At 35.0% G+C, this 27,771-nt stretch overlaps 1 protein-coding gene across 1 annotated transcript in view; it reads left to right on the top strand.

Annotated features, from left to right (window-relative positions):
* LOC150104915 (uncharacterized) overlaps positions 1-27,771 on the top strand; it is a 97,446-nt gene that overhangs the window by 35,255 nt on the left and 34,420 nt on the right. Inside the window, exons 3-5 of the mRNA XM_090395419.1 lie at positions 3,780-3,890; positions 8,582-8,756; positions 15,974-16,155. Coding sequence (XP_090251545.1) covers positions 3,780-3,890; positions 8,582-8,756; positions 15,974-16,155 — 468 coding nt within the window. The remainder of the gene's footprint in view (positions 1-3,779; positions 3,891-8,581; positions 8,757-15,973; positions 16,156-27,771) is intronic.

The following is a 27,771-nucleotide window of genomic DNA, read 5'->3' as shown; positions in this document are numbered from 1 at the left end:
CAACAGATTTCAAGTGGTGACATCGTCTGGACACTGATAAATAAAGAACATCTATGAAATGTTATTTTTGAAGACAATGATGACAATTAAAATATGCACTTTATTTTATTTTGCCTAAAACATTTATGCATTATGTGCAATGAAGTTTACATACAATTTGTAATTTTTATAATTTTATACTATGTATAAAATTATAAAAAATTTATACATAGTATAAAATTATATTATATAGTATATAATAGTATAAAACCCAATATACAGTTGGGTGCTACTATAGACCAGGTGATGGAATAGATGGTTCATCAGCTATCATCAATAACACTCCTCCCCCCATTTTATTCCTCCTAAACACACTAATACCTACACATTCTATCCCACTAACTATATCATCTTCCGTCAGTCATGTTTCGCTAATGCCAATAACCTGGGGCCAGGAAGAATTCAAGGCCAAAAATTCTTCCTTCTTGTTCCCAATACTCCTGGCATTAGTATACATGAAATGCAGAGATCCCTTTGTCCCACCCCTATCTTGATGCATTATTCTAACTATCCCATTCCAATTTTTACATTCTTACACTCAACTGTCTCACTGATGTCTGCATATCCAATCCCTCCCCTCCCTCCTTGGTAGTTCTAGTTTCCCTGGTTCTGCACATCCATTTTCACTTCATTCAGCAACACTTTTTCCAGTCTCCGCACACCAAATCCATTCAAATGCAGGCCATCCATCTTGTATAAATCCTTTCGCCCATCAAACTCATTCCACACGTCCATGAATTCCACACCATATGCATAACCTGCGCATAATGTCATTTGCGATTATGGCCCTCCTAAACTCCTCTCTGTCATACCGTGGCAACAGACTCACCATCCTAACTCTGTCACTCTTTTCTTTCGCTACCTTTAACAATACTTTCAAGTCCTCTCTCATAAAAAATTTATCTCCTTTCAATTCATTTGTAAGCGCCACAACTATGAATTCTTTCACCCTCTGTTTTTGCGCTCTAATACTCTCACTTACATCCTTAAATTTTGTACCCGGTAAGCACAATTTAGTTAAACTCCCATCTATCACTCCTCTTAATAATGAGTCACCATACAACACTCAATATCATAGCAGTGTGAATGATGCTGTGTGACATATAGAAGTAAGTCAACGATTATGAGAATTAAAAATGAAAGAATCAAGTGTTGCTTGGGTTAGATGTTAAGAAGGCTGTGGGAATGAATGACATATCACCACATATTTTTTAAAGAATGTACAAGAGTTGGCCATGCCCTTGTTCTGGTTATTTAATGAGTCTTCCAGTGGAGAAGATCTCTAAGGTGTGGAAAGAAGGCAAAATAATACCTCTCCACGAGCATGGTTTGAGAAGAAGTTTCCAATTATGGACCAGTCTATATATCTGCAGTTGTGATCAATGTGTTGGGAAAATTGGTTAGGAATAGAATGCAGGATTGGGTCAATGGACATAAGATTCTCATAAGATAAAGACTAGACCAGTCCATAATTGGAAACTTGTTCTCAAACCATGCTTGTGGAGAGGTATTATTTTGCCTTCTTTCCACACCTTGGGATCTTCTCCACTGCAATCTATTAAATCCCTTTTAATATGTATATGAATCTCCCTTATCCAACACATTCATCACCCTATTATAAAATGTAAGCAGATTGCTGAAGCAAGACCTGCCCTTCACAGACCCATGCTGACCATCACAGAGAATCTTATGTCCATTGACCCAATCCTGCATTCTATTCCTAACCAATTTTTCCAACACTTTGACTACAACTGCAGATATACGGACTAGACCGGTCCATAATTGGAAACTTGTTCTCAAACCATGCTTGTGGAGAGGTATTATTTTGCCTTCTTTCCACACCTTAGGGATCTTATCCACTGCAAGACTTATTAAATAGCCAGAACAAGGGCATGGCTAACTCTTTTGTACATTCTTAAAAAATACATGAGTCTTGCTTCAGCAATCTGCTGAAGCAAGACTCATGTATTTTTTAAGAATTTAAGAACACTTAATGATATTACATGTGGATTAACTTTCCAACTGATGATGCAAAGTTAGGTAGAATTATTAGGGGTATTGCTGATATTAATTCTCTACAGGAAGGTTTGAATAGACTTAGCTTGAACAAATGAATGCACTTGCAGTTTTAATATTAATAAATGCAAGGTGTTACACTTTGGGATACAGAAATATAAGGCTACATATTGTATTGATGGAACTGTACTTCAGGAAGTGGATGAAATTCGGGACTTTGGGGGTGATGGTAGACAGTGGACTAAAGTTCTGAGGGCACATTGCAAGTGGTGCAAAGACTGTACATCATGCTGTTCTAAAAAAAGTACATTGACATGTAGGGATAAGGAGGTGGTGATGCCTCTATATAAGTCATTAATTCAACCACACATGGGCTATTGTGCTTAGATTTGGTTACCTGCTTTTCATTGTGATTTGGAAGTACTAGAGAGGGTCCAAAGACAAATGACTGAAGTGATATCTGGAGTGTTGGTTATGAAGAGTGTTTGAGGGAATATGGATTACAGAATTTGGTGGATAGGAGGAAAAGAAGAGATATGATAGAGACCTTCAAGTTAGTTAAGGGATTCTACCAGATTAATACAGAAGGAATTATAAAAGGAGTGGATGTTAAGATGGGAAAAACAAGAGGCTATCCATGGAAGTTTTATAAAGATATGGTGAAGAAGGATGTGAGGAGTAGATGTTTTACATGGAAATTTGTTGTTAAGTAGAATGGATTGCCGGAGTTCATTGTGAATATAAATTACTTCACGGTTCATTATGACAACCATGTTGCTGGTTGAGTGGGCCCCTCTTGATGAGGCTTTTGACTCAGGGTACTGAAATAATAATATCATGCACAGCTAAGTGAGCAGGATAATCTATTATTCCAGCTTAAGAAATACGAAGGTTACCTAGTTAGTTGTGATTTCTTTCTAGAACTTTAAAATAGGTGAGAACAGATGCATTTCAGGCAGTAGTGTCATAAAGCTTCATGTGCTTTGAGAAAGAAACCAAATTTAAATCCACTTGAGTTTATCTGGATTTGATTGCACATAACTCTGTGGCTAGTATCATTTGCATAGGAAGCAAACTCAGATTTAAAGAATAGCATGCTACCTTGTTCACTTAGCTGTACTGCAACTGAGACAAGATGTAATTACATGCAGCATGCCAGTTTTGAATGTGTTTTAACCAATCTCTTATTCTCTCCCTGATGATTTTCTGGTAACAAGGAAGAAATATATGGAAGCAGTTACATAAATCTATATTTCATGTTCTAACCATTATTCATTTCTATCTACGACACATTCCCTTTCCTGTTACATTATAAGTCTAATAGCTTGTGACCAAATAATTTACTCTCATAAACCTAATTTTTGTAAGATAAAATGACTATTTTTTTCCCTCTGTCAGAGTCTTCTAGGTATTCCTAGAATAACTTGCTCTTTTGTGTCATGAGGAAAATTTGATTTTCTAGGAGAAAAAAAAAATTATTCTCTCCTATCTAAAGTTGAATAACTTAGCTTTGCTTGAAAAAATCCAAGAAACTTTGTATTTGAACTGGTCTCTTTTCCAACTGAATAGCATGTGCTAAACCAGTTAGTTAGATATCATTGAAGTATATTTATGATAGAAATTTTTAGTTTAAAAAATGCAATGAAAACTTTTATTTAATAGAATTAAAACATCACACAGTTGTTCTGTTTTTCCAATTATGCTTAATTTGTTTTTCTTTGCAGATATTAATCATAGACAGTCGTTCATTTTTGGAATTCAATACTTGTCATGTCATAAGTGCTGTTAATGTGTGTTGCTCAAAGATTGTTAAGAGAAGACTACAGCAAGATAAGGTAAACTTATAATTGCTGAAATGATATGTAAATGCATTCTACATGCACATGTTAATTTGGAATGTTGTTTTACCAATTTCTTATTTTCTTCCTGACAATGATGACTTGGTAACAAGGAAGAAATACATAGTGGCGGTTAATTAAATCTGTATATAATAATTAATTAAGAAGGTAATAGCTGTTATTTCTGCACTGTCTTGTGAACTTTTACTTTTTTTAACCTCTTTTTAAAACAGAAAATATGTATGTGTATATAGTATATAAAAACTATAAACAAAAAGTAATGTGCATATAAGTTTCCAGATAGGTATAACATAATTTTTAATTACATACTATGGTTTGGATAGTGAACTTGAATCATATGAGAGTGTGTATTACATTTTGCAAATTTATGCCATCTTTTCACATTTACTGATGGGTTCTTGACATTGAATTTAAAATGGTCCCAAACATAAAAATATTCCATTCCATTCAAGTGCCATCTCCTATCTAGGAGGTTGACTACCATGATTTGACTCATGGTTAACTACATGCATTACATGTGGCGGTGAGGACCCTATCTCTTCCATATCATTGTAAGTATTCATGGCTGTAAATCCGTGTGTGCTCACGGGGCCAGTTTGCCTGTTCTGGGAGATGAAAACCCTAGTTTACGAGTGGGGAAAAAAAAAAAAAAAAAAAAAAAAAACCACCCTACTTCTGTATGATACTAACTAACTCACCTTTAGTTGATTCCTCATGTCATGGGTGGGAATTGAACCCAGGTCTTTCCAACCAAAGGGCTTCCTCTATACTGACTGAGCTATGGAGGTTCTATAAAAATATACAATACATTTATTGTTGTGTATTTTTTTTTTAAAATGTTGTAAATGTTTTTTTTTTTGGTAGTACAGACTTCAAATAACTTTGGATCCCTGCATCCCAAAAATCATAAAGATGCCATTGATGGAGATATTAATTTAAGATGCCTTTCTTTGTTATTTTTGATATTGCTTGGATTTTTTTTGGTGTCAATTTGCTATAAATATTACAAATTGTATAATTTTACTTGCATTGTGTCTGTTCAGATTTTTATCCCATTTATCCTTTTATGATTTTAAAATATTTTAAAATGACTGCATTTCAAATTACTTGAAATTCAATAATACTTAATTACAATTATATGAATATAATCACTGTATGACAATATCTTTGACACTTAAAGAACTTTTGAAACAGCCTAAATGCATATATTAAATATGAAATGAAATCATAGTTACTATAGTGAACATTGTATTAGAACAGTATGTGAAAGTGTCCACTATAGTGCATATATAACATTGCTTTATGATTATGTTTTCGAAAGGTTAAGTGTCTTATATCTGCCATTTGAAAAAGGCTAATTTAATGGACAGAAGTATACTATTCTCTGTGTCCTGTTTGGGCTGATAAAGTGTAATCATTACTGTCCTCTAGTAGTTGTACCTTTGATTTTAGTGCAAAATTTGTGGATCGGATGTATACTTCCATAGACCAAGTTAAGGCTATTGTTATGAATTACTACTATTAATTCATATAATGTTCTTTTGTAGTTATTCACTTTTATTTGTATAAAGTTGACTTTTTTCTTCAACTATATGGTTTACTTAATTTTTAAAGTTAAAGGGAGAAAAAAAAGAAAGACATCTTTTCATTTAGCAGTCATCCATAGAAGTTAAAATAGTTATTTCCAATAAAACTAAGTAAGCTTTTCACATTTTGTATCATCAGATAAGATTAATACAAGATTGACAGATGGACAGAGCTTGCCATTATAAAACTGATTATATCTCAGAATAAACTGGCTCACAAAGAAAGAGAGCATCAAGCAAACAATTTTCCCATAAGAAATAATGCAGAGTGGTCAGATTGTGTGCAGCATATAATTTTTTTAATCATATACAGAGTGAGTCAAAATGACTTGAGCAATTTCTGCAAATTTTTACGAAAATGGTTAGTAATAGGAAAATGCGACGTGCAGTAATTGAAAAGGAAACTCAAAGAGTTTCAGATTACACATGTGTAAGAATGCATTTTGATAGCTACCACTACGGCATTTGACCATTGTAGAAAAAGACAAGATGGCGAGTGAACTGGGGCATGCTTTTTGCATTTTAAAGCTTCATAGTACAAAGTCTGTGCTATGAAGCTCTAAAATGCTGTGTAGTGAGCATTTAGAAGAAGTATGGCAAGGAGCCTCCTGCTGTGAATTCCATTTGTAAGTAGTATAACAAATTTCAAGAGACTGGTTGCATCTTTAAAGGGAAGAGTCCCAGCCAACCACATCTGAGTGACAAAACAGTTGATCATGTTCAATAGTCATTTCTTCTAAGTCCAGTGATGTTGATACAACACTGTGGCCATGAACAAAACTTACCACAGAAAATAGTGTGGTGAATTCTGCAGAAATGCCTTGCCCTCCATCCACATTATTTACACTTACTGCAGGCTATTATTGCCAATAATAAGTTTCCTGCTTCTCTTTATGCTCAGACATTATGGCCTGCATCAAAGAGGATGAAATATCCATGTCAAGAATGTGTTTCAGTGATGAAGCCATATTTCATTTGTCAGGAATAGTGAACTGACATAACATCCATGGATGGGGTTCTGAAATCCCACATGCAGCTGTTGAACATTCAAGGGATAGTCCAAAGGTAAATGTGTTTTGTGCCCTGACAAAAGATAAAGTTTATGAACCTTTCATGTTTGCTGAAAAAAATGTAACTGGAATTGTGTGCTGTGACATGTTGGAAATTTGGCCATTGTCACAACTTCTGAATGACAGACCCAATGCACTCTTTCAACAAGATGGAGCACTGCCACACATCCATCACAAAGAAGTCATGTCCCTTTTGAACATTCAACTTCCCGGCAGATGGGTAGGTCAAATGGGTCCTACAACCTGGCCTGCATGTTCACCAGACTTTATGCCCCTAGATTTTTTCCTCTGGGGATATGTAAAGGACAAAGTTTATGTGCCACCTTTGCCACAAAACCTGGTTGATCTGAAGGATTCCATATGCAGAGCTTTAGAAGTGATTGATCGTCAGATGTTGGTTTCTGTGTGGCAAGAAGTCGCATATTATTTTGATGTGTGCCATGCACCACATTGAACTTTTATAAATCAGGTACAAAAACAGTTTCAGTTACTATTTCAACTAATGCAAGTTATTTCGTATTGTTGTGTTTCAATAGTTCTTGTTCAATAAGTGTTTCTAATCGCTCACATTATTTTGACTCACACTGTATTTTTAAATATCATTATAGCACATTTGCCTTTGGGAGCATGATGATTTCCTCATACCTCACAAGTGGTAAAAAAAAAAAAAAAAAAAAAAAAAAAAAAAAAAAAAAACTGATTGATGTCCCAACTATGATAAAAGGAATTTTTAGCCATTTAGCAAACAAGGCTAAATAAGTCTGGAGACAATGAACTTTTTTAATCCTAGAAACTTTTTTTTTTTGAAAATAATAACTGAAATATTACTAAATAAATGGTGATCAGGCAGTTAAAAATGAAAGAAAGTAGAATAGGTTATAGAAAGGTGTGTGAAAAATTCATTTAACTATTCTCTATTTAGTGTTGGTGTTACAGCAAGTTATATCATATCTCTCTCTCTCAAGTTTGGTGGGGAGATCAGTTGGGAATGGTCAGATTTAATTTGATTAATGAAAATAATCAGTAAAATATTGCTTAAACTTTTCCAATTTTGGGAAATCATCTCAAGTGACACTCCTCATTCTTGTGTTTCTTAGTATTGTAATTATCTCTGACTTCTAATAAACTGTATTGACAGTGGCTAAGAAACCTAGCGGAAAATTCTACAAATAATAATTTTCCAAATGTAAGTGTCATTCTGTTACTCTATAATAATTTTATCATTATGTCCTCCACTTAAGTTTTGATTTTTAAATCTGTTGCTCACAGCTGACATATACATTGTTAAAATTACATGGTATGGTTTCTCATTCCTCAGTACCTAATTGATATAAGTTTGTGAATAGCATATTGCTCACAGTCCTCTTCAGATGACCCTAGCTTGTAATAGCATTCATCTATTCTATGTATTTTGTCTTGTTTTCCTACCTTAAACCATTTACTTTATCACTATTCTAAATCTTTTCTCTGGTTGGATTTAATTCCTCTGCAATCATTAATAATACTCGCCCTTACCCTTTTTGTCCAAGAGCCCTCAGTAGCTCATTTGGTATTGATGAAGCCCTTTGGTTGGAAAGATCTGAGTTCAAATCCTATCAAGAACCTTTACTGGGCTTGACTCTAGAAACTTCTGTTTTTTTCATCCCACAAAATAGGCAAACCAGCCAGAAGAACACAAGCAATTTACAGATGTAGCAGACAATGTAGATATGATTAACTGCCCTATCATAAGCAGCAGTCAGGTTTCTTAGTCATGACATGCCTTTGAGCCTAAAATGAAAGCAAGGTAGGATGGGAATAGAATAAAGGATAAAATAAATTTGGTCAGATGAGTTGAATAATAATGGATTTTTTTCCCCACATTTTAAAGAGACAACAGTTTTATTTTCTTAATATCATTTATTTATTTTATTATAATTTTCATTAGAAGCACTAATACTCAAAAAATTTATATACATAAATACATATATGTTATTCATCTAATATGGGTAATATCTGCATTAATTTTTAGATTACAATCAAAGAATTACTTATACATACATGCCAGTGTGAAGTAGATGACCAGTATGATGTAGTAGTTTATGATCAGGGTTCATTAGATACAAATTCCATTCCTGCTGATAGTTTTCTTGCTGTTTTACTTCAGAAACTTTTACCTGTTTTCAGCAGTGTAAATCTTGTCAGAGGTATGTATAAATATAAAATAACTTTTTTTTCCTCAAATGTTTCTGAATTTTTATTTGTGAATATCAGTGATGAGTCTTAAAAGTGTGTTATATAGAAATAAAAGAAGAATAAAATTATTTATACACTATTGTAATATCTTTATTTTATCTTTCTTCTTTAAGTTTGAATTATATGTCATGCCAATATACAGCTTTATTTTTCTTTATTATAAATCAGCTTATATTTGAAAATCCTGTAACTGAAGTCATTTCATATACACACAAAAAAAAAAATTATGATTTCTATCATTTGATTTTTCAGACGGTCAGCTGTCTGTAAAGTATGATTTTGAATGTATTGCACCTCGTGATATCCACTGAGATTATTAACATTATATAGTTCATTCAACTGTTTCTCTCAAATCAGTTGTTCTTGAGATGGAATTGTAAGGAAAAAAATTCTACATTCATTTAAAAAATTTAAATATTGGCTCATCTAAAAAGTTATCCTTCGTCATTTCTGGATGCTTGGGTTATGAATAAGCTTGATAATAAATGAAAAGATATATAATGGTTATTATTACTATTACGGGCAACTCAAGGAGTCCTTAGACTCATCGAGGGAGGCCCTAAACATCATCATGTCAAGAATAACTATTCAACATCCACGCAGTATCTATCATACTTTGCCTTGAACTCGTTCACATTCATGGCAGCTTATTCCACTCATTCACCACTCCAAGTAAAAAACCTAGTTCTAACACTCTTGCTAACCACACTCTTGCCCAGTTTCCATGGATGGCCCCTAGTCCTCCCACCATCAGTCCTGTTCTGAAAAATATCCTGTGAATTAATCTTATAGAAACCTTTCATAATTTGAATGTCTCAATCATACCACCCCTTTTCTGCCTATCAACCAATTTCTGCAACCCACAGATCTTCAACCTGTTCTTATAAGGTTCATTCCATAGACCTGCTATCATCTTCGTCACTCACCTCTGGATCCTCTCCACCTCCTCCCCCCATTAAGAAGAAATCCTGGTGCCCAGATCTGGGAACAGTAGTCAAGATGGGGTCTTATTAAGGCTCGATACAGAGAAACAATAACTTGCTTGTCTCTGCTGCTGAAACTACTCTTCAGTAACCAAGTGATTTGATGAGCTGATTTAGCCACTTTTGCAATGTTCTCCCCCCCCCCCCCCAAACTTTAACTCCCTATCCACCAACACTCCCAAATCCCTGTCCTCGTCAATCTCCCGAAGTACAGTTCCACCAATGTGGTATACTGCTGCTAATCTTTTCACCCCAAAATGCATAACCTTACACTTTGCCACATTAAATTGACATCCATACTCCTTAGCCCAGTCCTCCAATCTATCCAAATCATCCGGCAAAATTTTGACATCATGTGTATTCACTATTGCTCTACCCAACTTTGCATCATCAGCAAACAAATGAACAGTTCCTCTCAGATCCTTTCCTATATCGTTAATGAACAAATTAAACAGCAGTGGTCCAAGAACAGAACCCTGTGGCACATCACTAGTCACAGGCCTTCTTTTAGACTCTACTCCTGAATAAACTACTCTCTGATATCTCTCTATCAACCACCCTCCTATCCATCTTGCTAACCCTGTATCCATCCCCATCTGCCGCAGTTTACTGATTAGAATTCCATGTGCTATCCTGTCAAAGGCCTCAGCAAGGTCCAGCAGTATCACTGTAAACCCATTACCCTTATCATGTTCAGCCATCACTGTGTTATAAAACGTGAGCAAGTTACTGAGGGATAATCTAACTTTCACAAAACTGTGCTGTCCCCCCCATACAGTATCCCATGATCATCTATCCATTCCTGTATTTTTGTCTTAACTACTTTCTCCAAAACCTTGACGACAACAACTGATATTCTGATCGGTCGGTAATTTGCAACAGCAGTCTTGGAACCTCCTTTATGCAGTGAACTATTTTCCCCTCTCCCCCCCCCTCGGGACTAACCCAGACCCGAGACTCAAATTAAACAAAATGGTCAAGGGCACTGACAATTCTTTAGCCGCTTCACGTAAGACCCAAGCTGGTATACCATCTAATCCCAGAGATGTATTCACATTAAGGTGTTGTAATATTGTAATATACTATTCACCTCCATTTCATTCACCTCAATTCCCGTATAAGCTATTAGTTCCTTCATTCCTGCAATATCACCACCTGGATGATATACTCTTGTGAAGTGCTCGCTCAGTAATTCCACTATATCAACTGATTAGTTATCTCCCTATCATCGGCATTCCTTAAAATCATTTTGCCGTATACATTTTTTCTTTTACTTGCAGCATATCGAAAAAACTGTTTGGGATTCTCTTTAGCTTTCGTGGCTAATTTCCTTTCATAATCCACTTTTGCTTTTCTTACCAAAAAGTGTTATTATATAAATTATATAAAGTGTTAACAAGTTGCATTCAGGCTGAAAAAATGTCTTGAATATAATAAAAATGTTAGGTAGTGATTCTAAAAGGAGAAATGGAACAGCTTCATTAGAAACTTATTAAGGAAATACCCAAATTGATAGATTTGATTCTTTGTGCTGATGTGACCATCTTATCTTGAATGATATGATGTAATATTAACACTGTCCTCTTTAAGCCAGTCTGCTTATCATGCTTGTTCTCCCACAAGATTCTGTAAATTCAAATCCCACCGTGGGCATGGATATTAACGATTAACTTTAGGTGAGAGATGAATTTCACTGCATGGAGTGAGATCACGTCCTGCTTATCAAAGGCCTGAAGTGGCTTAAAAAAAGTTCCATATTTGGCCTTTTGTGGGTTTCCAGATTATGTAATTTTCTTTAATTAAAAAATGTGAAGCATTTTTATGAGGGGGGGGGGTAGAAAATATTTCAAGACGAATGCAATCAGAACTACACAATACTAGAGGTAGAAGAAATCCAGAAACATGAAATGTTTAAGTGAAAAGTCAGAAAAATAGTGGTATAAGAGTTTTACATTGGCTACACTGCATAATTCAAAAGTCTTTAGGAGAAGGTTGCACTTCAGGTAATTGGAATAGAGTTCTCATCCTAAAATTTATGAAAAGGAAATAAAACTGAATGTGAACATTGAATTGGTCTAAAATCCACAATAAATTTTCTCTCAGGTCCTAGTATGAATGAAAGTAGTAGTAGTTAAATCTAAGTAACGTTTTCTAATGATTAAATTATGATCAGTATTGGTTGGTTAGAACTGTAATTAATTCTCTTCATTCCCATCTCATTCCATATTAGATCATTCATTTTCAATTCTTTGGTTTCAAAATTTCACTTTCTTTCCTTTTTTTCTTCTTTTTTATTATTACTAAGTATCATTTTCTGTGTTCCCTAGAGAGAGAAAGTCATTTAAAATATATTTGCAAGATAACAAAATTTCATGTTTGTTTGCTTTTGAAGAATCTGAAGTCACAGTTTTTGTTTGAAGGGAGTATTTAGCTATTGTTAATACCTAATTCAGTTCAGCACTTAATCTTTTACTTTTCTTATTTGCCTGCTAACATTTAACAAAACTACATTCAGCCATTGTATATCAAAAATGATGAATAATGTCAATCAACAAACCAATGTCCAGTTGCTCTCACTTCTATTCTCTAAAACTGGTGAAGCTTCTCACCAGCTAGACTTCTCACCTGATCAACAATACTTATTCTCCCTCTCTCGTTCTGCAGCTGATCTGCTATCATTCATCATCCACTTCTGAACTTAACCCTTTCAGGACCATGGGACATGTGTGTCCCCACATAAAATTTTTAATTTATTTGCAACCCTTTACATCCATTGGGATACATGTGTCCCATGAAATTCTATAAAATCTATGATTTTTTCCTACATAATGATGATGTTTTATGTTAAATAGATATCTAACATAGTCATTTTAATACCTAAAAACTTTGTATTACTTCCTAAGTCCTTCTGGTTCTGAAAGATGTTGAAAGTTTATTTTTCACTTGGTTAGACTATAATAAATTTAGTTTAATCCTTTATCCAAGTGTGAGCAAACAAAGTTTGCGCCTGAAAATATCTTCAGGACTGGGGTAAGGTAGTATAACACCGGGAACTCATAGGAGTGATAGTAGCTTGGTCCACCTTTGCTATCTCAGTATCATCCACAATGCAAAACACGTCTCCTTGCGGATATGTATAATGTTATGCATTAAGGGATGGGCCACTACCCAGACTGGTTTCGACCTTTATTGAGGTCTGTTCAGTGGGAACCAGGCCCAGAAGTGGAGATACCAGGCAGAAGCAATAGCGAGGTCATCTTTACCTATAGGAGTTGCCAAAAGGTGTGCCACCTTTTTATTAAATTTCTCTGTATTTAGAGAAAGATGTTGAAAGTTTATTGAAGATATTTTCAGGTGCAGACTTTGTTTGCTTACACTTGGATAAAGGATTAAACTAAATTTATTATGGTCCTGAAAGGGTTAAGCCATGGAAAAGCTCGTGATTGCTCTTGACATTTCTGAAGCATTTGATCAGGTCTACCATAGAGGTCTGCTCAGCGAACTGTCATTCAATGGTCTACTTTCAACCTTTTGCAACTGTGTTGCCAGCTTCCTCTCTAGTCACTCATTACATTTCATGGTAGATAGTTTCATCTCCTCAGATTTCCCAACTAATGCTCGGGGCACCATACTTTCATCACTCTCTCTTCCTCCTGTATATAAATGACCTGCTCTCACCGACTTCAAATCCTGTCCATGGCTATACTGATGACAGTACATTCCACTCTTCCCTTTTTTTGACAATCCAGGTAATCCAGATAATGCCCGATCATTAGAACCTTCAAGATCCTTCATGAGAAATGCCTATTCTGATTTCTTCACTTTTCTTCAATAGGATGATGATAATCTTATGAACTTCACTGCTACTAAAACACAGTTCTGTATAATTTCCAAGAAAAATCTCCATTACTTCTCCTGATGTGCAGCTGCCAGAAAATTTGGTATGCTTTTCTGCATAAGGTATTACTTTTCATGCAGCTATTTACATCATAATCCGATGAGAGAGGGATCATTAATTAATCAGATTAACTGATGACCCTTCTTTCACACAGGTGTTGAGTTTCTGCCTTATGCATCTTCTACAGGTACTTCCATGTTATCACTCTGCTGAATTGATCTCTATAATTCTTCCACCCTTTTTCAAAATTGTAAGACCAGCTGCTAATGAACATCCATTTACCATCCCCCCCCCCCCCCTCTCCCTAGTGTTATAAAACCAGCTTCTCTTTCATTCTACTTCTCCCACTCTTTCCCAAAGACTATAATCTTCAACTATTCAATAAACATGTCATCAAATTTCTTTCTCTTACCCATACTCAGCACTGAAGTACTATAGGTCTTGTGACCTTTTGTTTGTGGTCAGATATAATAATAATAATACAGTGGTACCTTGGATTGCGAGTAACTTGGTCTGCGAGTGTTTCGCAAGACGAGCAAAAATTTTTAATAAATATTAACTTGATAAACGAGCGACATCTTGCAATACGAGTACTGTATTACCTATGTGCTTTGTCTGCCGAACGTCACATGATCACAAGCCACTCAGGATTGTGTGTAATCGTCTCGCATTCACAGTCTCAGTCGGCATACCTCATTCGTATAGTCGCATTCATGCTAGTGTTGTGACCATGTGTGTGTGTGCGTAAAGCATTTCTTTATTTTGTGTCCAAATGTAATGACTGTTCTTTATTAACTGTACTATGACAATGGCCCCAATGAAGAAAAGGGTTGAAAGAAGTGGCATCCATAGTGTTGTGAGGCATGGAGAGGCTGCGAGTTTGGACGCAAAGGCAGCTGTGGCGTTCGTTGCCAAATTTCAGCTCATGATTTCCGAGTGTTACCTGCCACAGCAAGTTTTTAATTGCGATGAAACAGATAGCAGTGATTCCGTTAGTGACAATGAAAGTCGTCCTACCCAATACAATTAATTGTATTTACTGTAATATGTAATTAATAAATTCAATTACTTTATGTATTTTGTATTAATCATTTTTATATGAATATTTTTGAGTTTTGGAACGAATCATCTGAGTTTCTATTATTTCTTATGGGGAAATTCGCTTTGATAACACTTTTGCAGAGTGCATGTTTTGGTCTGTTAAGTATTGAATATAATAAGCTGTGTTGATGCCCTCACAATTAGGAGAAAATTAGTATATATATCTTAGAGGACTATGATTGGACAATAATGTCCAATGTTCCATCTTTCTTCTTATTTGGAGAATTCGCATGGTGCCACTTCATTGCTTGATTTCAGCAGCAGAATGGTTAAATATGCTTTGATCACCACAATGACACATTCTTTCCTGTTCTTTTGTGTTCTTCTTTCAACAAGTCAAACTCCATATTATATGAGTAGAACAAGTTTCTTTTCCTCCTCCTTCATTCCTACTGCTATTGTATTGTGAAACAGCTTTCTCTCCCATTTGTTTCCCAAGCAATACAATGCACAGGCTTTCAAATTCAATGTGAACAAGTTCGTCATTTCCCAAATCACTTCCCATACCTACTACTAATGTACTCTTAAGTCAACACCATCCAGCTTCTCATGTATACGAGCCCAACATTAAAAAAAAAAGTAACGAATGCAGTAACAACTGGCTTTCTAAACAACCTAAGGTTGTTATATTCTTCACAGCATGTTGTCCAATGTGTGGCGAGTTCATTATTGTGATGTTTGTATTTCCATCTGTAAATCATTTCACCTGCCTTCTGATATTATTGGAGGCCATGTGGGCATCCAGCAATATCATTTACATACACACAATCAAGTTGCGCATAAATATCTGTATTGCACTCTGGTTTCATTTATATAATGATTAGACATTCCTGTTATTATACGTTTTATGATATTCAGCTTGGCAGATAATGCATTCGAACTATGTTCATTATTTTTTAGTACAACTTTCATATTTAATTTTTTTCTCTTTCTATTAACAAGAGAAAAAGAAAACAACAGGGGAATTTTCATTCATTTAGTTATGACTAGAATATATAATCTGTTATATAGAAATGTCATCAGCCAAAACACCTTAAGTACAGAGTTAAATTTTTTATATATTATTTAATTTGTACTTTACAATTTGATTTCAGTATATACTAGTGATGCTTTATAAGGTTTTTGTCTTTAAAATAATACTTCAAAATTTTTGTTAGTGACAAATGCTATTTTATAAAATTCTTAGGTGGCTTTCTTGAGTTTCAAGCAGCATATCCTAATCTTTGTGAAGATAAAACTAGAAAATGTGCACCACTGACATCACTTTCTCAGCCATGCTTATCAGTTTACAATCAAGGACCCACACGTATTCTTCCTTTTTTCTATTTAGGTTCTCAGCATGATGCACTGAACAAGGAATTGCTAAAAGTTAGTATTCACTACATTTCATTATCTTGCTTATTCATTGTGATTAAGGAAACAAAGTAGTTAATGAAATTTCGTTCTTGTTTATATATCAATTTTGTTTGTTTGAGATATACGTGATTAGGATTCTATGATGTCACACATGGTTTAGCATGTAACTTGAGACAGTGTCTTGTAAAACTGCATTCAGCTTGCTCTGAAACAAGTAAAACTGAATAAGTATGTAAAATGTAAGTGACCAAGTAAAAAGTAGTAAATGTGTGTGTATATCCCAAAACACCGGGATAAGATGATAACATTTATTTTAATTGACAACATGACGTTTCATCCTAATTGCGCAGGATTTCTTCAGGTGTAAACCTATAAACTAGTAAACAAAACAGTAAAAACTAACAAAGGTGACAACTATTATGCAGTTATAGGAGAGACTGATGTTATTTTAAAATATTTCTAATTCTCTGTTATGCCAGCCTGGTTAGCCAAGTGGTTAGCATATCCATTCTCCAGCCAAACAGTTGCAGGTTTGAATCCCGCCGTGGGCATGAATGTTTGTGATTGTAAAATACTAGTGGTGGTCGTGGTAGATGGTATTGGTGTAGTTGGTGGAGACAGCTGTAGAGTAGGTGCCCTCCCCCCGATGAATCTTTGGACTCTCTGGAAGTGTTATGTAATAATAATAATAATGTTGTATTGTTCAGAATGGTGTGCGTGTTTATGCATTTACATGCATGTTTGGTTAATGAAAGCCACGATGTATTCAGGCAAGTTGATACTTGGGTTAATATTTAAATATTTAGAATCTAATGCCATTTCCAAGGACTCCCAGATTTTTCTCTCTGTTGTATTATAGCAACAGTGTAATGTCTCATAACAGAGTGATGTCTCATTTACGAAGCGTCTTGTGGGCTAGCTGAAGAGAGCACATGTGATGACAAAGGTGAGGCTTCACTCCTATAGTATTCAATATCTCAAATGTGTTCTTCAATTGACTTTTTTGTCTGTATATATAACTTCTCACTTTAACTTCTCTTCTTTAACATCATCACTTCTCAGTTTAGTACATAAGGCACATACCATTATATTGAACTTATTAAAGGACAAATTACTTAAAGTTCTGGCCAAGACTTCATAGCTATGCTAAGGAAAGTTCTGTTGTAAACCTTCCACTAAAATAGTCCTTTGGACTCTGAGTTCTCTTCAGTGAGAGCTAACTGTATAGTAGTACAAGGCATTCAACAAGAAACACAATATTGTTGCAAGTGGTATCTATTATGTTCCTTGCATAAATGATGAATATTTTGTGTATAGGGATATTTTAAAGTGCTTTCAAAAAAGAACCTATCATCAAAAGAATTTTTATTTTTACTTCAGATCATTAAAAACAAAAATAGTAGGAATAATCAAAGATTATTCATTTTGGATAGATACATTAGAAAGAAAAATTGCATTAAAGAAATTCAAAGAAGTCTACCACCAAATAAATACCTATACCGCTAATTTAAAGAAAGGAAGTGTTCCAGATGCATTCAGTATGGAAGAAAAAAATGCTTACAGAAAAGAAATTCATGAATATTTATGCTTGTATCAAACAAGATACTTCATATTCTATAAAGGTAAAGCAATATGTGAATTGCTGCAAAATCATATTAACTTATCTGTGTTCTTTTATGAAACAAGCTTTTGATGCAAAGGAACTAATAATCAGGCAAAAGACAATGTCTGGACAGAAGAAGTTAAGTGTGATCTTATTTGGGTGGATATTGTTGACAGGAAATTGTTATCAGTTATGGGATATATCTGATATCAGTGTTTGAATTGATAATGTTAAATTGTCAATTATTATTAGTTTCATTCTTTGAAATGTTATTTATTGTAATGTATTTCACATAAGCATCACCATCAAATTCCACCATCAAGGGTCAGCATTAAGTCCGTTTCTGTTTAATATTGTGATGGAGGTGGTAACAGAGGAGGTGAGAGAAGATGCACCTTGGACAATGTTGTATGCAGATGACATCTTGCTCTGTGTAGATTCAAGAGAAGAAGCGGAAACTAAACTGGAAAGATGGAGAAAAGTACTGGAAGAGAGAGGTATGAGACTGAGCAGAAGTAAGACAGAGTATATGTGTTGTGCAGTGGGCGGTGGCCAGGAGACAGACCTGGAGCTGGAAGGAAATGTCATCAGGAAGGTGAGAGACTTTAGATACTTAGGTTCGACAGTGGAAGAAGATGGAGGAGGTGAGAAGGAAGTGGGATGCAGGATACAAGCAGGTTGGAGGAACTGGAGGGAGATGGCTGGAGTGTTATGTGATAAGAGGGTGCCGATCAATCTGAAAGGCAAAATTTATAGGACAGTAGTGAGGCCAGCTATGACATATGCTATAGAAACTGTGGCCCTGAGGAAAAATAACATTAGCAGGATGGAAGTAGCAGAGATGAGAATGCTTAGGTGGATGTGCGGTGTGACCAGAAAGGATCATCTGAGAAATGACTATGTCAGGGGAACAGTGAAAGTTACGAACTTAGGAGCGAAAATACAGGAGGCAAGGTTGAGATGGTTTGGTCATGTGATGAGGAGGGAGGACGAATATGTGGGAAGAAGGGTCATGCAGATGGATGTGCAAGGAAAGCGGGGGCGGCCAAAGAAGAGATGGAGGGAGCTGGTAGAAGAGGATTTGAAGATGAAGAACTTGGATGTGGTGACAGCCCAAGACAGGAAGGTGTGGAGGAGACTCATAAGAAACAGTGACCCCACTTAAGTGGGAGAAGCTGCAGAAGAAGAAGAAGAAGATCACCATCAAATTCCTGATATGTATTCTCAACAGCATATTATGTGATAGTGCTGCATAATAAAGTTTATATTATTATTCATTCCCTATCAATAGTTTTCCTTCAAATTAATCTTCTTTTTGTTCAGGACTCTAATACTGTCAGATCCTATATTTTGGTCTTTTAAGGTACTTCTGACTGCATCAAACCACCTATATCCTGGTCTTCTTCTAGGTCTTTATGTTTCCTTCCACAGCATCAAACACCTGTTTTGCTAACCTTTCTATTCTGTTTAAGTGAAATACCAGCTTAGATTAGTTCTGCTCACACATTCCAGATGGAAAGAATAGCGTGAGAAACTGTGCAGCAGAGAGTATAAGGAAAATTGGAGGAGTCCTCTCACAGAAAAATTTTGATTTGGAACTTCCTCTACTTAGGCATGAGGTTGAAAGAGCAATTAAACAGCTTATCAGCAATAAGGTCCCAGATAGAGATGAAATCCCAGCAGAGTTAAGGCCACATTGGATTGGAGGTAGGAAACGATGAGTGTTTCATAGCTTGATTACAAGGACAAGGGAGACAGGATCATGACCTAGAGACTGGAAGAAGTCAGTGTTTATACCACTACACAAGAAAGGAAATATGAAGGATTGCAATACTATAGAACTAAATACTATTAATTTAATCTGTCATGAAAGCAATATTTTGTTAATGATCATTCTAAATAGGACTGAGGCCAAAGTTGAGGCACAGATGCAAGAGAAACAAGCAGGGTTTAGGAAAGGCAAGAGTACCAGAGAACAGAACCTTAGACAGATCATTGAAAAGTATAAAGAATTTAGATTCCCTATAATAATGTGTTTCATATATTACTCCAAAGCTTTGACTGTGTTCAGCATATGAAATTATGAGAGGTAATGAAAATAATGAGTTTTCCTCAATACATTATCAGGTCGATTGCTAACTTATATAGTAAGCAAGAGCCATGGTAAGAATAGATGTTGGATTAATCGATTGCCTTCAGGTCAGCAAGGAAGTTTCCAAGTTAGATACCTACTTTCTCCTTACCTGTTTAGTATCTATTCTGAGGACATCATGCATGTAGCATTGGATGAGCTTAACACAGGAATTAGGATAGGTGGTGGCAGATTAATCAGCTTAACAGAGAAAGAATTGAGGAAGTCGGAAATTTGAGTACTTGAAATCTATTGTTAATGAAGAATTGCTGTTCAGAAGGCATCAGATGAATATTAGAAATGGCTAAAACAATAGAGGCATCTAAAATGTGGAAGAATGGATCTATCTCCACAGGAACAAAGTTGAGGATTCTGGGTGTAGCTGTTTTTCCAACAGTCACTTATGGACTTGAGACTTAGAACTTAAAGAAGTCTGATAAAAAAAAATAAATAAATAAAACGAATAGCAGTATGTGAATTGCTGCAAAATCATATTATCTTATCTGTGTTCTTTTATGAAACAAGCTCTTGATACAAAGGAAACTAATAATCAGGCAAAAGACGATGTCTGGACAGAAGAAGTTAAGTGTGATTATGGAGGATAATCATACACTGCAAGGCAGACATGGATAGATTCTAGAAAGGATTGGTAGAGCTTTAAGCTTCCTTAAGGATATTGACAGAGTAAAGCTGAAATACTTCGGATACATTGAAAGGATGGAAAGAGGAGTTCTCAAAACAGCAACAGAAGGTAAAGTTCATGGAAAAAGAGGAAGGGGTAGGCTGTCAGTGAGATAGATGGTGTGTCTGGAGTGACTGATCTTCAGAAAGTTAAAGTTTCCAGAAAAGCATATAAGAGGGCCCCCTGGTAAGCACTGGTGTGGCATATCACCAGTCAAAGTGACCATGCAGCATCTGATGATTATCTACTGGATAGATGGATGGACACACATTTCCAAATGCTAACAGTCAGGTTCCTTCTTTCTAATATCCTCAGTTTTATTATGATATTGCCATTGTTGCCATCTATTCACTTCCCTAATCTTTCTCAGAACTCTCATATCTGTGCTCTTCGGTTTTTGATCAGATATTTTATATCTAACCCAGCTCTCAGATCCATAATACAATTGGTTTGAACACTCTTGTATACAGCTAGTTTAGTGTGTTGACTAATTTCTGTCTTATTCCATATAAATTTATTCACTTGACTTCCTACAATGCAAGCTTTGCTATTTTTTATTTAATTTGCTATTTGCTATCTTTACTAAAAATTTGATTAAATACTGAAACATTTTACTTGTTCTATATGGGAAACTTGAACTGTGTTCAAGTTTCTCATGTTCCTGCCTATGTTTTTTTAATTTTAGTCTATTGCTAAGTTTCAAACCAAATTAGTTAAAGAATACTGGAGAATACTGGATTTGTTTAGGAGTACATCAGTGGTGGCTTGTGCATAAGCACTGTGACACTGCAGCAACCCCAAGGAAAAAACGGAAAAATTAAATTTTGTTTGTGTTAATAAATAATAACTATGCCTACAACATTATATAAATGCAATACAACATGTTAAATGTTACAGCTTATGTTTCGACATTGATTGAATAGTTATAATTAGAATTGTTCGATTAATGCTTTAGATTACGAAACAAATGTACTGCGATCTAACACAGTGTCAGAATTATCATGTTTGGTCAGTTGGGGCTAGACTTACCGATATTCGTTTGGACTTGTCACTGCACTTAACAAGTGAATCCGACACTGCTCGTTAAGCAATGTTGCTACAGATAAATTGTATGCTTGTGCACATTATTTCTGTGAGATACGAAACTTTTATTATTGGTGTGTGTTCATGGTGAGGGTGAAATATTTTTGGTAAATCTTATTTTATTTTGTTAAAATAACATATAATTATTTATTCCTTATAGCTACAAGGATGAATTATGACGAGTGTCACTGTTGAAAATATGAAAAGAATTATATTTTCTTGATTATCATTACACGAAAAATTATCATTACATGAAACAAATGCGCTGTGATCTAATGCAGTGTTGGAATTGTCATGTTCGGTCAGTTGCGGCTAGACTCACCGATATTCGTTTGCACTTGTCACTGCATGTAACAAGTGAATCTGACACTGCTCAATGAGCAGTGTCGCTACAGATAAATTGTATGCTTTCATGCGTTATTTCTGTGGCAAAATTAGAAGAACAGATTTTATTTTCAAATAATATTTTTAATAAAGCAAATTTTTTTTAATATGTAAATTTACTTATTAATAAATTGGTTACTGATTAGGAAAAAAATGAATTATTTTTCTTATTTTGTATGTGCAGCACTCCCACTTAAAATTTTCACTGGTTGCCACTGGAGTACATCATCATTTGCTTAAAACAAAAAGCTAAGTTTGATATCTCCAATTTTGATATCAGGATGCCACTTTGATTCATAATGTGATCCATATAGATAACAAATAGTAACACCTAATTTCACATCAAACCATCTTTCAGTTCTAAGTTGATTTACAAGTCAAATATAGACTATGCATTGCCCAATATATGTAGTCCTGTTTATATTTGTACCATATAATTGCAGCATTTTGAAAAGCTTTTTTCTTGGCACCTTGCCATATGCCTTTCCCAGATCTACAAAATTGGAATACAGAGCCTTGTTATGTTCTTATGATTTTGAACTGTTTGTCTTAAAGTGAAAATCTGATAGCTCCTATTTGGCTTGAACCCAGTTTATTCTCCTCTAAGTTTCCCTATGTGCATGAAATGTAGGCAGGGGGAGTGCTGGGCAATATAAGTATTTAAATACTTGAATTCAGCAGCCACAGAAATAGTGCTTCAGAAATGAGTGAATGTCAGTTTATGGATACTATTAGTGTATTTCAGGTTGAAGAGAATGCGAAAGATGTACACATGGATTTGACCTTGGAAATGTGGCAGAGGAAGATGGTTTATCTGATGGCTGTGATTATGTGTGTGTGTGTGAATGTCAGTTGAAAGCATGATGTGTGGAGCAGAAATAGAACAGCTGAGAAAGGAGATGTAAGGCATGAAGACTGAATTGAGGAGGGTGAATGAAGAGATAAAGAGGTGGGCTTGTGAAAAGAGATCGAAAGGATGAAAAAGAGGAAATTGGAGAAAATTGAGTGAGGGAGGGAGATGAAAGGAAAGAGGGAAAGTAGGAGAGAAAGATATTGGAAATGGAATGAGTCAGGGATACCAGTGAGAGAAGAATGAATGAATCAGTTTGGAGTATTATGTATGTAGATTTGATAAGTCAGGGTGTGCAGTATTATTTAGCATTTAGTATTGTTTAGCATTTAAATAATACTAAAGCAATAACTAGCAACCTCACTAAAGCTGGATTAACAGCTGTGAAATCTTTAAGAGCAAATCAGGATATGATAAAGATGTCATAATTACTAGAGCTGATAAAGGGAATTCTACTGATATTTTAAACCGAACAACTTAGCTTCAAAAAATAAATCAATTAATCTCTGACAATAAACACCTTTCAACTTGTGAAATATAACTCAACTAATCAGATTAAAAGGTATAATTAGAATTACTTAAATCAGTTCTCTTCTTGGTCCTCAGACAAAATTAAAAATGTTACTTCGACACTATGCTCGCTCCCAGAGAATTTATGGTCTGTCTTAAGATTTATAAGGAGAACATACTACTTTGGCCCAATAGGTGAAGATTTTGATAGTCCCAATTATCACTTAGCCAAAAAACTAGTGTGATGCTCAAGGGGTTGGTAGGTCATTCCCCTTCCTGTATAAAAAAATACACAACACTTTGTAAACAAAATTAAGTGATTTATATAAGTGAAAGTGGTTTATTAGCCAGTTTTGATGTATCTGCCCTTTTGTTTTGTCAAAACATATTTCCACCATCATGACCCTCTTTGCCCATGTACTATGTTCTGGTTATTTTGTGTGGCAAAATACTTTTTCCTCTGCAAACATGGATTTACCATTACCCCCCCCCCCCCCATTGCTAACTTTATATGGAAGCTTTTTTGAGCAACATGCTCTAGATTTCTGTACTTTAAAACTCAAAGTCTGGCTTAGGTATGTTGATGATGTTTTCATTTTCTCAGCCACCTGAACAACCAACACAAATGCATGCAATTCACAGCTGAAATTGAAAGTCAGAATGCAACACACTTCCACTTTCAGATACACTTGTCACAGTCATGATAAGTTCCTTCTGGCAGTCGTTCCTTAACTGTTTACCATAAGTCTACATGTACTGGTCAATATATACACCAGGGGCATATATTCAGGGTGTGTGTGTTGCACACCCACAGAATAGTAATATCACCGATATTATATTTTTGCATATATTACTGTTAAAGACTCCCCTAATTGTTTCCTAGATTTGCTTGATTCCTATAAACACAAATATACTAATGAAGCTTCATGAAGAAGACACTTTTCAATTCATAAACATTGTGTCATGTTCGTGTTAATAGTCCGGGTGTGCGGTCACAAATACGAAAACCTTGGAGCCCTTTGAACAGATGTACACATGCCCCATTGGATCAAATTCTTAGCATTCCAGTGGTTTTAAACTACCCAGAAGGTGAGGCAGGGTGTGCGCTGAGACAATAGACACCAGAAATCAGTGGCGGATTGGTTATTGTGTCAACCAATCTAGTTGAACGTTGTCATGAGTTGCTGTTTTTGTTTTCTGTTTCATCTGTTTTTGCATGCATGAAGTGTGAATTGACATGTTTAGGGACACCGATATAGATAAGTTTTTAATATATAATTTTCTATAAATAATTTATAGTCAGAGCTTTTATGGATTGTATGATTATAATCAAAAGAGGTTGGAAATATAAGCGAAACGAGTTATTTCAGCCTTTCTTTCGTTCAGTCCATAAAAAATAATTTCCCAAGTTATTACTTTTTCTGATTTCTGTGTGTATTATATGGCTATTTAAAATTTGTATCAAAATTCAAATTATCTCTGTCTCACTCTTGTATTTGTCAATGATAATCTAATCTCATAACCAACCAATTAAGATGAGCTGATGCACTATTAAAACTTTCAGACATCAATAAAAATGTAACCATATGGTCAAATTGACATGAATTTTGTAACATGGGTTGCATAAGTACACAACAGCACAACCAACCTAAATGGGCACACAACACCACTGATATACACATAAACTATTACCACCACCCAACACAAAAACTAGGTGTCATTAGAACACTAAACATAGCTTTAAAGATTTGTTGCAATTATCAAAGCCCACTTAAGCATGAATTAAAAATTATCAGCAATACTTTCCTAAAGACTGCACCTAATATTAAAAATAAACTATATTACAATAAAACTGTAGTCATTCCATACATTAAAAGGATAAAGAAGAAAGCATATCAAAAGTTCCTGTCAAATAAGTCTGCTAGCGCTCTTAGAAAATACAGAGACAAATGTAAGAAAGCTAAACACTGTGTAAAACTGGCTAAACAAAATCATGGGAGGACTTTGGCAAGAACATAGAAAATAAGTATCAAGAAGATGGCAAAATATTCTGGAGGTTGTTGAAGAAGCTTAGAAATGGTGGAAAGAGTGCTGTAAAAGGATTTAGAGATGATAAAGGTGACATGAAAACGGGAGAAAAAGATATCCTTGAAGTATGGAGTAATTACTTTGAAAAATTGCTAAATGAAACAAGCAGATAGTACGGTGGTAAAAAACACTCAACAGGCATACAGTCAGGAATACATATCCATACTTGAAGTAGAAAAAGCTATCAAAGGCTTCAAATGTGTGAAAGGCAGCAGGAGTATATGATATTCGACCAGAAATGCTGAAATATGGTGGTATAAAAGTCTTACAGTGGCTGCACTGCATAGTTCAGAAGTCCTGGAAAGAGGGACGAATTCCCAATGATTGGAGTAGAGCTCTCATAGTACCCATATATAAAAAGGGAAATAATAAAAAAACTGAATGTGAGAATTACAGAGGTATTTCCCTAATGAGTGTGCTTGGTAAGATTTATGCAAGTATACTTGAGAAACGGTTGAGAAGAATTGTGGAAGAAAAGCTTTTGAATAACAAGCTGGATTCAGGCCAAATAGAGGCTGTCAGGATGAGATCTTCACTTTACAACAAATAGTTGAAAAATCATGGGAATATAACAAAGATCTGTATTTAAGTTTTGTAGATCTGGAAAAGGCATATGACAAGGTGCCAAGAGAAAAGCTATTCAAAATGCCACAGTTATATGGTGTCAATGGGGCATTATATCAAGCTATACTTAGTCTTTATTTGAGTTGTAAGCAGTTATAATTGAAGTACAGGAAGATAGTTTGATGTTAAATCTGGTGTCAGACAAGGATATATATTATCCTCTCTGTTATTCATTATCTATATGGATCACATTATGAAGGAAAGTGGTATTAAACACGATATCAGAATCGGAAATGTTAATGTCAGCCCTTTGCTTTATGCAGATGATGTTATGCTTCTAAATAAAAACGCTTCAAGTCTGCAAGATTCCCTGACTAAATTGAATAACTGTTGTAATAGATATGGTATGAAGGTCAGCAATAAAAAGACAAAGACAATGAAAAGAGGCAGAATCGTTCAAAATGTCAACTGTGTTGTGAATGGAGAACCTGTGGAACATGTAAAACATTTCAGCTACTTAGGCATGATTTTTAGTGAAGATAGTAAATTAAGTTATGGAAATAGACAACAGAATCAACAAAGCTGGTATAGTAGGAAGTCAATTGAATAAATTCATATGGAATAAGAGAGAAATTAGTCGGAACACTAAATTAGCTAAACAAGACAATGTTCAAACCAGTTTTAACTTATGGATCTGAGAGCTGGGTCAGAAGTAAAACACTTGACTAAAGACTAGAGACCAGAGATATGAGAGTCCTGAGAAAGATTAGAGGTGTGAACAAAGGCAGTATCAATTAAAAATGAGGATATTAGGAAAGAACTTGATGTTGTCAGTATCCAAGAATGCATTAGCAGAGCTAATCTCAGGTGGTATGGTCACTTAAACAAAATGGGCGAGGAAAGATTAGCAAAACAAGTGTTCTCTTCCAGGTGACAGGAAAACGACCCAGAGGAAAACCAAGCTATAGGTGGATTGGTACGGTACAAAGTGCCTTAGACGATAGAAATATAATATCTGTTAATGTTGGAGACTTGACAAGTAACAGACTGATTTGGAAGAATATTGTAGATAGGAAGTTAGTAATGATGTAAATTTTTCATGTAGTACTATCATATCCTGTACACCCCTTGATTTTGATATTAAAATATCAAACTACAACCTAAAAGGGATGGATTTATTTATTACTGAAATAAGATCGAACAGGCTTCACTTCATCAAAGTAAAATATTCAAAATTAAGTGGATATTGAATACCACATTATTTCTTAGCTGAATAAGAAACTCAAAGATAGGAAATCTAATATAAGAGTTTCATGCCGAATATAGAAAACTATATAAAGTTCGGCGAGACCATGCGTAGGCCAACACATAGTAGTGCATGGTACATGGCAGGAATTTGATGATGATGACAATATTATATAAATGCAACCTTAATGCCACCTTTAAACCTCCTGCAAAATTAAAGGTGTTAATCCTTAATCAACTCCTCCAAGGATTTCCTCCTTCCTTCCTTCCCTGCCCCCCCCCCCCCTGGAGTATACTGTATTCCATGCACCTGTAATCTGCCTTATATAAATGAAATTGGATGCATAATTCCTAGAAAAAAAGAACATTAAGTGACAAATTAAATTTAATAACTGTGGTAAATTATGAAATACTAATCCACCACCCCAATCCCAATAATAATTATGGTTTAAAATTCTCAAGAATATGGATGCCACATATTCTACTCA

This window comes from Typopeltis vanoorti, chromosome 7 (assembly GCF_054136105.1).
Source record: "Typopeltis vanoorti isolate ZY-2024b chromosome 7, IOZ_Tvanoo_1.0, whole genome shotgun sequence".
Classification (NCBI taxonomy): Eukaryota; Metazoa; Arthropoda; class Arachnida; order Uropygi; family Thelyphonidae; genus Typopeltis; species Typopeltis vanoorti.
Note: the sequence above shows the minus strand (reverse complement) of the source record. Positions and strands in the feature narration are given on the sequence as shown.